The sequence below is a fragment of the Nicotiana sylvestris genome, chromosome 1 (assembly GCF_000393655.2).
Source record: "Nicotiana sylvestris chromosome 1, ASM39365v2, whole genome shotgun sequence".
In the NCBI taxonomy this organism is placed as follows: Eukaryota; Viridiplantae; Streptophyta; class Magnoliopsida; order Solanales; family Solanaceae; genus Nicotiana; species Nicotiana sylvestris.
In genome coordinates, this window is record NC_091057.1 from 62,781,401 (window position 1) to 62,794,270 (window position 12,870).

At 42.1% G+C, this 12,870-nt stretch overlaps 1 protein-coding gene across 1 annotated transcript; it reads right to left on the minus strand.

The window, feature by feature from the left end:
• Positions 1-2,542: 2,542 nt before the first annotated feature.
• Positions 2,543-3,676, minus strand: LOC104250030 (uncharacterized). The gene has a single exon (XM_009806562.1). The coding sequence runs from the start codon at positions 3,674-3,676 to the stop codon at positions 2,543-2,545; it is 1,134 nt and encodes a 377-aa protein (XP_009804864.1).
• Between the last annotated feature and the right edge of the window lie 9,194 nt (positions 3,677-12,870).

Consider the following 12,870-nt stretch of genomic DNA (forward strand, 5'->3'; position numbering starts at 1 on the left):
TACAACGCCTTAGTGAGCTTGTATACATGGTATGGGAATTTTGAATCTTCAAATCCTGGAGGTTGTTTCACATATACTTCTTCTTCGATAAATCCATTCAAAAAGACACTTTATCATCCATTTGAAAAAACCTGAATCCTTTAAATGATGAGTATGCCATAAGAATTCGTATTGATTCAAAACGAGCTGCTAGGGCGAAAGTTTCATCATAGTCGACTCCTTCATGTTGTGAGTATCCCTGAGCAACTAGTCTGGATTTATTTATTGCGACCTTTCCATCCTCGTTCTATTTATTTCTAAAAACCCACTTTGTTCCGATTACAGACACATTACCAGGTTTAGGTATCAGTTTCCACACTTGATTCTTACTGGAATGATCTAACTCTTCCTGCATAGCTTGCACCTAGCTTGAATCATTTAGTGCTTCCTCTATTTTTTTTGTCTCAATTTGAGAGATCAATGCAATATTTGCTTTCTTTTTTTAGAGCTCCCATAGTTTTTATTCCTTCATTTGGATCCCTTATAATGAATTTCTGAGGATATTCAGGCTCACTTCTCCATTCATTTGGACGAACTACATTCGTAGTTGACTCGATTGGTTGATCTGGTACATTGCTGTTGTCTTCACCAGTTGACTCTGTTGCAGCAGATGTATCAGTCGACTCTTAAGATTTGCTTTTCTCATGAGTTTCTTGAGCTTGATCTTCATCACCTGCAGTAATTCCTTTCTCGACCAAAGGATTATTTTCATCGAATATAACATGTACAGATTCTTCCACACATAATGTGCATTTATTATAGACTCGAAAAGATCTACTATTTAATGAGTATCCCAAAAAAGTACCTTCATCACTTATTGGATCAAACTTTTCAAGATTATCCTTACCGTTATTGTGGATAAAATATTTACTTCTAAAAGGATGGAAGTAACTAATATTGGGACGTTTACCTTTCCATAATTCATATGGAGTCTTCTTCAGAATTGGCCTTATGAGGCAACGGTTGAGAATGTTACATGTTGTACTTACACCTTCTGCCCAGAAGGGGTTTGGTAGAGAATGTTCTAGTAACATGGTTCTTGCCATATCTTGGAGAGTTCTGTTCTTTCTTTCTACAACCCCATTTTGTTGTGGTGAGCATGGTGCAGAGAAATTATGGGTGTATCCCTGATCATTACAAAAATCATCAAATCCTCTGCTTTCAAATTCTCCTCCATGGTCACTCTGAATTGTTGAAATCAGATGTCCCTTTTCTCTTTCAACCTTTTTGCAGAAAACTTCAAAATTTCTTAATGCTTCATCCTTATGAAATAAGAAAATTACCCAAGTGAAACATGAATAATCATCAACAATAATAAAAGCATACATTTTTCCTCCTATACTAGCAGTTCTAGTAGGCCCAAATAAATCCATATGAAGTAATTGCAAAGGTTTTGAAGTAGATACTATATCTTTGTTTTTGAAAGAGTTTCTGGTTTGCTTACCCATTTGACATGCATCACAAATATGAGTTCTAGAAAAATTCAGTTTGGGTAGACCAACGTCTAACTCATGTTTGGACAATTTTTCTATCTAATGCATGCTAGCATGACCAAGTTTCCTATGCCACAACCATGGATCATCAGACATAGAGGATAAGCAAATATGACCATCTATCTTTTCAAAACTGTCAATGATATAAACATTTTCATACCATTTTCCAGGAAGAACTATTTTACCTGATTCATCTTCAATATATACCACATCATGTTTTCTTAAAATTTACCTCATATCCTGAGTCGCAGAGTTGACTTATGCTCAAAAGATTGTAGTTGAGGCCATCGACAAGATAAACTTCAGTGATGTCACAATTGTTATTGAAGGGAATTGTTCCAGTACCAATTATTTTGCCTTTTGAATCATCCCCAAACTTAACACTTCCTCCATCAATTTTGGTAACTTCTTTGAACAGGTTTTTGTCACCTGTCATATGAATGAAACACGCACTGTCTAGGTACCATTTTCCTTTGCGGCTTATTCTGCGGTGTTCATACAAAACAAGATTATTACTTTCTTTTAGGTACCCAAGCTTGCCTAGGTCCTAGAGGGTTAGTGTTACCAGGTTCAGAATTTTTTGGTTTCCAAACCCATCCTGAAACGTTTATTTTACGAAAACGACAAAATAAATATTTGTGCCCATTTTTGTTACAATAATGACACATAACTTCTAACCTACTTTTAGGTCTTTCATTGGTGTTAGTACTAGTCGACTTGGTTCTGGCTGGTTCTTTTCCAGTTGACTTGTAAGTCGTCTGGTTTGACCTAACATAACTGTGACTGGTGGACTTGCGCATGCCATTGAGTTGCATTTGCAATTCCTCAAACTCTTCTTGAATTACTTCCTTTTCGATTTCCCATACTTCATGTTTGAGTTTCCGGTCTTTAACTTCCTTAGTGAGTCTCTTAAGCTCATTCATCATTTTTTGAGACTCTTTTAAAGTTAAATCAATAATATCCTGCAATTCATTGTATCTTTCACAGTTATAAGATCTCACCTTACTGGTTTAACCTCGTGCCATGAAACAATTTTCATTTTCATCATCTGAAATGTCTTCGTCTGTCCAGCATCCTGAGGATTTGTTCATTTCGTTTTCCAGAATTGTCATGAAGCAGAGATTTTCTATCTCTTCGTGGTCTGAATTATCCCCATCGCTCCAGCTTCCTAAGGATTTGTTCTTGTTGAAGCCTCTAGAGTTCTTCCTCTTCAGTTCTGGGCACTTAGCTTGAATATGCCCAAATCTTCCACATTCATAGCACTTTCCATCATTCTTATCATGTTCGTTGTATTGCCTGGACCGTCTTGGTGGAATTCTTCCTTTCTTTGTGTTTCTGTATCTTCTCATCAATCCATCCATATTTATTGATAGCATAGCAATCTCTTCTTGCAAAGCTTCAGGACCATCATCAATTTCAATTTTAACTATTTCAGTAGAGGTTTTGAATGAAACTATTTTCTTTTTCTCTTCTTGATTGGTCTTCTTGAGATGCGTCTTTTCAAAAGCAATGAGTTCTCCTAAGAGTTCATCATAGGATAATTTGTTTAGATCTTGAGATTCCAGTGTGACTACTTTGGTCTGCCAAGTGGTTTGCAAACTCCTAAGAATTTTTCTAACATGATCACCACTGGTGTAAGGCTTGCCAAATGCCTTTAGATCGCTAATTATTTTGCTAAACCTGGAAAACATATCTTCAATAGATTCTCCTTCTTTCATTGAGAAGAGTTCATAATCATGGACCAGCATGTTGATATATGTTTCCTTTACTTTGCTGGTTCCTTCATAAGTGACCTCAAGCTTGTCCCACATTTCTTTGGCTATATCACAGCTTGAGATTTTCTCATATTTTTCACCACTTATAGCGTTATGAAGCAGATTTCTCGTTTTGTTGTTAACTTGTACCACTTCCATTTGCTCTTTTGTATATGAATCTATATCTTTAGGATCAACTAGTGGTGGAGTGGCAGCTGGTAAGGGATAGTTTCCCTTTTTGATGACTCTCCAGACTTTGACGTCATAAGCTTTGGCAAAGATTTTCATTCGCACTTTCCAATGGGGGAAATGTTGTCCATTGAAGTATGGTGGTCTAACTTGTGAAGTTCCTTCCTGAAAGAGAGCTCCTATAATAACTTGATTTGCCATGATCTTTTCTCACAAGCTGTTAAGCAAAAGTAAAATGTGAGCCTTGCTCTGATACCAATTGAAAGTACAAGAGGGGGGTGAATTGTAAATATTTAAACTTAATCGCTTATTAGTTGACTAGTTAATCGAGTAGTCGACTAGATATAATAACTTAACAGTTATAATGACAGAAAGTAAGATGCAGAAAGTAAAAGCAGGAATTAAAGACACCAGGATTTTATACTGGTTCAGATTCAATGTGAATCCTAGTCCATTCCCCTTGGGTTGCAAGGGAGTTCTCTTTAGTAAATGTGTTTCTCCGAGTACAGTTGAAGTGAATTGACAACACAGTTTCTCTAGCACTCGTTTCTTTTTGATACAATGCCTCACCAATGTTATACTCTCTTTTTTTCTCTAACTTGTTACACAACAGATCTTAGTGAACTACAATGTTCGTTTGTAGTAGAACAAAGAGAGGGATTTTTGGTTCGATCAAAGTATGTCTAACTAAGGTTTAAGGCTGGGTATAAATACTTTGATGAAGGTCGAGGCTGAACCCAAGAGATTTGATCCTTGGAAAGATATTGATTATTTCCAAGAATAAGATAGCTAGCCGTTGATTTTCCTTGATTTCCTTCTTTTAGCAAAGTATGAAATGAAGACTTGCTCCTTGATTGATGGTTCTTCCGAAATTAGTCACGTATCAAACTTTACAGGATCTTCGATCTTCCAGAATGCTGGCCTTGATTCATGCCTAAAGTTTAGGCTTGTTTGATTCTCTCCATTGCAACTGGTCGTTACTCTTTACTGATTGATTTGCTGATTGAGTTCTTTCCTTAGTTATCCAGATTTGCGAGTTCTTTCGTTAGGCATCCAGATTTGCTGATTGGATTGTAATCTTTGTTGATTGATTTCTCTCCTTAGGCATCAAGTTTGACTCCAACAATCTTGTAGTATCTTCTTGAATCCTTGTGATTGATTTCCTGCATATGTATATTATTTACATCATTAAAACTGGATCTAACACCCTCATCATTGTCAGACCCACCTTAGCTTCCCTCATTATCATCATCGTCGGAGGAGGAGATGAGAAATCTGGCATCAACTTCGAGCACCTTTGCATGAGATATCTCTTTAAAAAGGTCGAAACCTCGAGCGTGGATTTCCTCGAGGGTCTCCCTCCCGGATTGGCACTTGGCCAAATCATTTCTCCGTCGCTCTTGGCCAGAGGCTTCCATTAGCTACGTTTGAATAGCCTAAGCATACCTTAAGTATACAGAAACGGTTTTGTCATCCTTGACCTTCGTATTCTCGACCTCAGCCCTAGCCTTAGCAAGCTTGACCTCGAGCCCGTCGATCCTTTTTGCATGGACCAAAATTTTCTCTTTAGCACCCCGGAGTTGGGCCTCAACCAATGCCATTTTAGCTAAAGCAGCCTCCTTCTCCGTAGCAAGGCAGAACATATTCTTCTTCCACCAATTGCAGTCGGCCTTAATTTGATTGACCTCGCTCGAAGCAGCTCAATCCTCTCCAACTTTTGCTGCAGCTGAGACACTAAAGTATTAGCCTCCACAATTGGGTCGAGTAGACCGTACTCTTTCAAAATGACAGTTACCTGCTTGTCTAGCTTGGCCTCATCCTTATGAGCCTTGGACAAGTCTGCTCGAAGGTCCCTAAGCTCCTCCTCCTTTTGACTGCAAAGGAGCTTCAAAGCGTTTTTTTTCATCCGAGATCTTGTAGAGCTCGTCCTCGCATTGGCTCAGGTTGTCCCTAAACTTGGTGAAAGCCTACATAGAAAGAAGGATACAAGTTAAGGTAAAGGGAGAAGAAGAAAAAGAAAAAATTCCAACGACAGGAATTAATGCTTACTCGAGAGAAAAGGTGTTGAGCCTCTTCAAAGAGGGTAGATGTGTTGTTCAGATCGGTGGTATCATCGATCCCGGTAAAGCAATCCAAGAAGGGATCCTCTTCGCTTGGGACTCCTCCCAAGTCAGGTGTCTATAGAGTCCGAGCCTCCCTTATGGCTTCTTTAGAATAAGCCGGTAAAGAGGGAGAGTGACCCATTGTCATGGCCCCGAGTGCATTACTCGGGGCGTTTTGTTCAGTACTGGGGATTTCGAAACCCGCCCACTCCGATGTGCTTGATTATGGTCGAGGAAAATCTTGACCTCGGTGAATCAGGGGCCTTACCTGCATCTTTCTTTGAAGCCTCTTCATCACGAGGCAAAGTTTTCGGTTCGAAGGTCTTGGAAACTTCAACCAGCTTCCTAGTTCAAACCACCAGTGCCGAGTCTTCACCCTCATCTTCTTCTTTATCATCCAGCTAGTTGACTAAGTCTATATCCACAGGAATGTGATTCCTCCTGCGTCTTTAAGCTAGAGCCCTTTTGTCTTGGGGTTCTTTGGGCTTCGAGACCCTTTTACTTTTATTATCTTTCCCCGATATTGGAATAGAGGACTCGGTTTCTTCCCCAGGCAGGGTCAGCCTCAATTTAATGACGTCTCTGATGCCTGCACGATAGAGAATTAGATATGATTTAAGAAACGTCTCTAATAATGAGGAAAGTATCAGAAGCTTAAAAGATGAACTTACCATGATGTTTGGATTCCCATTTGCCCCTTGCCAAGTCACGCCAACGACGTTCGTTATACGAGGAGACCGCGGTTACTTTTTGGACCTAATGTTCAAAGTCGGTGACCGCATAGGGAATGCAAGCAACAACTGCAAAAAAGATGAAGGCATCACACAATGTAAAAATGGAATACGAAAGTGCTATCGGAAAAAAACTTCACTTACGCTTGGGGTTCCACTTCTCCGAGAATGAAATTTTCTCCTATGGGATTATGTTGCAGGTCCTTACTCGAATGAACCAGATTATCCAACCCCGATCTTTGTCCTCATAGTTGCTATCAAAGAAGGCCTTGGTCGACCGGCATTGGAGCTTAATCAACCCTCGGAAAATCTGAGGCCGATACAATCATATAAAATGGTTAAGGGTGAACTCTAGCCCCTCGGCCTTGGTGGAGAAATAACAGATCATGCTCACTATGCGCTAGAAAAAAGGGTGGATCTGGCCAAGGGTGACTTGGTACCTCTTGCAGAAGTCGATGACGACTGGGTCGATGGGCCCAGTGTGAAGAGGTAAGTATAGACACTCAGGAATCCCTCCACATGAGTAGTGATATTCTTCTCGGGGGCGGGGATCTGTACCACGATGTTGTCCTCTCAGCTTCGAGCGCCTTTGCTTGAGCTATCTCTTCAGAAAGGTCAAAACCTCGAGCGTGGATTTCCTTGAGGGTCTCCCTCCGGGATTGACACTTGGACAAATCATTGCTTCGTCGCTCTTGGTCGAAGGCTTCCATTAGCTACGTTTGAGCAATCTCAGCATCCCTTAAGTATACAACAACGGTTTTTTCATCCTTGACCTTCGTCTTCTCGACCTCAGCCCTAGCCTCATCAAGCTTGACCTCGAGCTCATCGATCCTTTTGGCCTAGGCCGAACTTTTCTCTTTAGCACCCCGGAGTTGGGCCTCAGCCGATGCTAGTTTGGCTAGAGCAGCCTCCTTCTTCGCAGTAAGGTAGTCCATATTCTCCTTCCGTCAATTGCAGTAGGCCTTAATTTGATCGATGTCGCCTCGAAGTAGCTTAATATTCTCTAGCTTTTGCTCTAGTTGAGACACTGAAGTATTAGCCTCCACAGTTGGGTCAAGTAGATCGTACTCTTTCAAAATGACAGTTAACTACTTTTCTAGCTCGGCCTCATCCTTACGAGCTTTGGCAAAGTCTGCCCGAAAGTCCCTTAGCTCCTCCTTCTTTTGACTACAAAGGAACTTCAAAGGGTTACTTTCATCCGAGGTCTTTTGGAGCTCGGCCTCGCATTGGCTCAGGTTAGCCCTAAACTTGGTGAAAGCCTACACAAAAAGAAGGATACAAGCTAGGGTAAAGGGAGAAGAAGAAAAAGAAAAAGAAAAAATTAATGCTTACTAGAGAGAAAAGGCATTGAGCCGCTTCGAAGAGGGTAGATGCGTTGATGAGATCGGCGGCATCATCGATCCCGGTAAAGCAATCCTAGAAGGGATACTTTTCGTTGGGGACTTTACCCAAGTCAGGTGTCTACAAAGCCCGAGCCTCCCTTATGGCTTCTTCAAAATAAGCCGGTAGAGTGGGAGAGTGACCTATTGTCATGTCCCCAAGCATATCACTCGGGGAGTTCTGTTCAGTACTGGGGATTTCGGAACTCGCCCCCTCCGGTGTGCTTGTTGATGGCCGAGGAACAATCTCGACCTCGGCGAATTAGGTGTCTTTCCTGCATCTTTCTTCGAAGCCCCTTCATCACGAGGCAAAATATTTGGCTCGGAGGGCTTGGCAACTTCAACCGGCTTCCTGGTTCGAACCACCAGCTCCGAGTCTTCGCCCTCATCTTCTTCTTCATTATCCAGCTGGTGGACTGTGTCTATATCCATAGGAATGAGATTCCTCCTGCGTCTTCAAGCTGGAGCCCTTTTGTCTTGGGGTTATTTGGGATTTGAGACCCTTTTCCTTTTATTATCTTTCTTCGACTTAGTTTCTTCCCCAGGCAGAGCCGGCCTCATTTTAGAGATGTCTCCGATGCCTGCACGAAGGAGAATTATATATGAGTAAAGAAACGTATCTGATAAAGAGGAAAGTATCAGAAACTTACAAGATGAACTTACCATGATATTTGGCTTCCCATCTGCCCCTCGCCAAGTTACACCAATGGCGTTCGTTACAAGAGGAGGTCGCAGCTACTTTTCAGACCCAGTCGTCAAGGTCGGTGACCGCATGGGGCATCCAAGCGACAACTACAAAAAAGACGACGGCATCACGCAATGTAAAAATGGAATACGAAATGGCTACTGGAAAAGAACTTCACTTACATTTGGGGTTCCACTTCTCCGGGAACGACATTTTCTCCTTTGGGACTATGTCGCAGGTCCTCACTCGAATGAACCGGCTCATCTAATCCCGATCATTGTCCTCGTAGTTGCTAGCAAAGAAGGCCTTGGTCGACCGGCGTTGGAGCTTGATCAACCCTCAAAAAAGCTGAGGCCGATACAATCGTATGAGATAGTTAAGGGTGAACTCTAGCTCCTCGGCCTTAGTGGAGAAGTAACGGAGCATGATCACTATGCGTCAGAAAGAAGGGTGGATCTGGCCGAGGGTGACTTGGTACCTCTTGCAGAAGTTGATGACGACTGGGTCGATAGGACCCAATGTGAAGGGGTAAGTATAGACACTCAGGAATCCCTCCACATGAGTAGTGATAATCTCCTCGGGGGAAGGGATCTGTACCACTACCTCGTCCCCTCAGCTTCGAGCACCTTTGCTTGAGCTATCTCTTCAGAAAGGTCAAAACCTCGAGCGTGGATTTCCTCGAGGGTCTCCCTCTGGGATTGGCACTTGGCCGAATCATTTCTTCATCGCTCTTGGTCGGAGGCTTCCATTATCTGCGTTTGAGCAATCTTAGCATCCCTTAAGTATACAACAACAGTTTTGTCATCCTTGACCTTCGTCTTTTTGACCTCAGCCCTGGCCTCATCAAGCTTGACCTCGAGCTTGTCGATCCTTTTGTCCTAGGCCGAACTTTTCTCTTTAGCACCCCAGAGTTGGGCCTTAGCCGATTCCAATTTGGCTAGAGCAGCCTCCTTCTCCGCAATAAGGCAGTCCATATTCTCCTTCCACCAATTGCAGTCGGCCTTGATTTGATCGACCTCGCCTCGAAGCCGCTCAATCCTCTCTAGCTTTTGCTCCAGCTGAGACAGTGAAGTATTATCCTCCACAGTTGGGTCGAGTAGACCGTACTCTTTCAAAATAACAGTTACTTGCTTGTCTGGCTCGGCCTCATCCTTACGAGCCCTGGCCATGTCTGCCCGAAGATCTTTGAGCTCCTAATCCTTTTGACTGTAAAGGAGCTTCAAAGCGTTCCTTTCATCCGAGGTCTTTTGGAGCTCGGCCTTGCATTGGCTCAGGTTGGCCTTAAACTTGGTGAAATCCTAGACAGAAAGAAGGATACTAGTTAGGGTAAAGGGAGAAGAAGAAAAAGAAAAAATTACAACGATAAGAATTAATGCTTACTCGAGAGAAAAGGCGTTGAGCCGCTTCGAAGAGGGTAGATGCGTTGTTGAGATCGACGACATCATTGATCCCAGTAAAGCAATCCTAGAAGGGATCCTTTTCGTTGGGGACTCCACCTAAGTCAGGTATCTATAGAGCCCGAGCCTCCCTTATGGCTTCTTCAGAATAAGCCAGTAGAGAGGGAGAGTGACCCATTGTCATGGCCCCGAGCGCATCACTCGGGGAGTTCTGTTCAGTACTGGGGATTTAGGAACCCACCCCCTTTGGTGTGCTTGTTGATAGCTGAGGAACAATCTCGACCTCGACGAATCAGGGGTCTTACCCACATCTTTCTTCGAAGCCTCTTCATCACGAGGCAAAATTTTCGTCTCTGATGGCTTGGCAACTTTAACCGGCTTCCTTGTTCAAACCACCAGCGCCGAGTCTTTGCCCTCGTCTTCTTCTTCATCATCCAGCTGGTGGACTCAGTCTATATCCACAGGAATGAGATTCCTCCTGCGTCTTCGAGCTATGCCCTTTTGTCTTGGGGTTATTTGGGCTTCGAGACCCTTTTCCTTTTATTATCTTTCCCCGATATCGAAATCGGTGACTCGGTTTCTTCCCCAGGCAGGTCCGGCCTCACTTAAGAGATGTCTCTAATGCCTGCACGAAGGAGAATTGGATATGAGTAAAGAAACGTCTCCGATAAAGAGGAAAGTATCATAAGCTTACAAGATGAACTTACCATGATGTTTGGATTCCCATCTGCCCCTCGCCAAGTCACGCCAATGACGTTCGTTATAGAGGAGGTCGCGGCTAGTTTTCGGATCCATTCTTCAAGGTTGGTGACCGCATGAGGCATCCAGACGACAACTGGAAAAAAGACGAAAACATCACGATGTAAAAATGGAATACGAAAGGGATACCGGAAAAACAAATTCACTTACGCTTGGGAATTCACCTCTCCGGGAACGACATTTTCTCCTCTGGGATGATGTTACGGGTCCTCACTCGAATGAACTGTCTCATCTAACCCCGATCTTTGTCCTCGTCATTGCTAGCAAAAAATGCCTTGGTCGACCGACGTTGGAGCTTAATCAACCCACGAAAAAGCTGAGACTGATACAATCGGATAAGATGGTTAAGGGTGAACTCTAGCCCCTCGACCTTGGTGGAGAAGTAACGGAGCATGATCATTATGCGCCTGAAAGAAGGGTGGATCTGGCCGAGGGTGACCTGGTACCTCTTCCAGAAGTCGATGACAACTAGGTCGATGAGACCCAGTGTGAAGGGTAAGTATAAACACTCAGTAATCTATCCACATGAGTAGTGATACTCTTCTCAAGGGCGGGGATTTGTACCACGATCTCGTCCCCCCCAGCCACAATCTGTCTTCATGAACTCGAGGTGTTTCTCCATTTTCAAGCAAATATATATCGACACATGCTCACACCGGCTAGGAATTGCTGGGGGATTCTTGACTTTGAAGTCGTTCTTTGTGACACATGGGCCGGGGACAATCTCGTAAAGGGCTAGCGCTTTATCGCCGGCCAGCCGGGAAGAAGAAGAGGAATCTTTCTCCTTTTAAGGAATGGATTTGGAGGTTTTCACCATCGTTTCAGGTTAGAGGAAGCGAAAAGAGGTGGAGTTTGATCTCTTTTGGTGCTAAAAGGGTGGGAGCAGCAAGTAGTGAAAGAGAGAGGTGAAGAGAGGGAGAGATCAGGGAAGTTTGAGGTTGGGAGCAAAGTTCTTGATTTAAATAGAAGCCCTATATTTATAGGAACACGGTGACGGTTCGGCAGTGCTGGTGGCCGACTGCCATTGGCAAGCATTAAATGTTTTCGAAAAGCGAACCGACGGGACGTTTCGCTTACCTCGAGCGCTTACATCACGGGATGACATCATCATCAAGGACTCCGGAAAATCGAGGCTCAAGTTATTTCTTATCATTTTATTCTAAGAAAAGAGAGGACTATCTGTATATTGTGGAAATCGAGGCTACCCGATTTCGTTCTCCAATGGAAAAATGATACCATATGGAGAGGTCAGGACGTCGAGTTGGGGGTCAAGCCTCCTTTCCATTATCGAAGTTGAGGTCGATAACTTAAATTCGAGATCGGAAGAAGGCCCATTTCGAGATAACACCGTTATGGTTCAATAACAGAAAGAGCAAAATTCCCGCAACGATCCGAAGATCACAGCGTAAATTCTGGAATTGATTCGTCCTTGGCGGTTAGACAACTGTCCAATTAGATTCCATACTATAATTAGAAGTATATCTTATTTAGGATTCTCCTATTATATAAAGGGGAACTCATTCATTTGTAACGGACGATTCATTAACAAAAGAATATACATTCATCACTTTCTTACTTACTGTTCATTAGAGTTGCCTTATAATTTATTGTTCTTACTAGCCCACCCCGAGACTGTCATAGCTCGAGGTCGAGACTTGGCTCGCATACTGGTTTGACTTGCTTTATTCTTCAATTTATAAATTTAACTCCTTGTTTATCAATTGGTTTTGGATTAAATCACATATCTTTAAAACCGCAATATAAGTTTAATTGTTACTCGGATTTTAGAGTAAACAAGTATATTTCAAAAGACATGATATATCTATTTATATTAAATACATTTTTTTCCATAACTTTCATACCTTGTCAGACAACTCTATATAAAATGAGAGGCGGGTCTAGCATTTTGACACTGAGTTCAATTGAATTCATAATTTTTGATACGAGACATAAATTTATGTATAAAAATTCATTGAAATTGCAACAAATAGTGGATATAAACCCATAATTTTAGAAATACAATAAATTCAATAGTGAAAACCTTCAAAGCTAAATTCTAAATTTATAGAGTTTAAATCCTGTATCCGCCTCTGTATAAAATGATAGGAAGTACGGTAGCAATATTTTATCTAGGAACGAACAATGCAACGGGAAAAAAAAGGGTTGAGCGAGGTCATTATCCTTTAGTTTACAAATACAAAGTGCACCGTGGGTCTCGAGATTTTACGTTTTATACAGTTGATTTGACTTAAAGATTACTTTACGCTACCTTTTATTTAAATCATTTTTCAAAAGAAGTAAAATCCTGATTTTGTTAGTTGAATACGTAGCATTTTCTCGAA

What these genes read in the sequence shown, in the direction of transcription:
- LOC104250030 (XM_009806562.1), bottom strand. Translation starts at nt 3,676, where the DNA reads ATGGCAAATCAAGTTATTATAGGAGCTCTCTTTCAGGAAGGAACTTCA.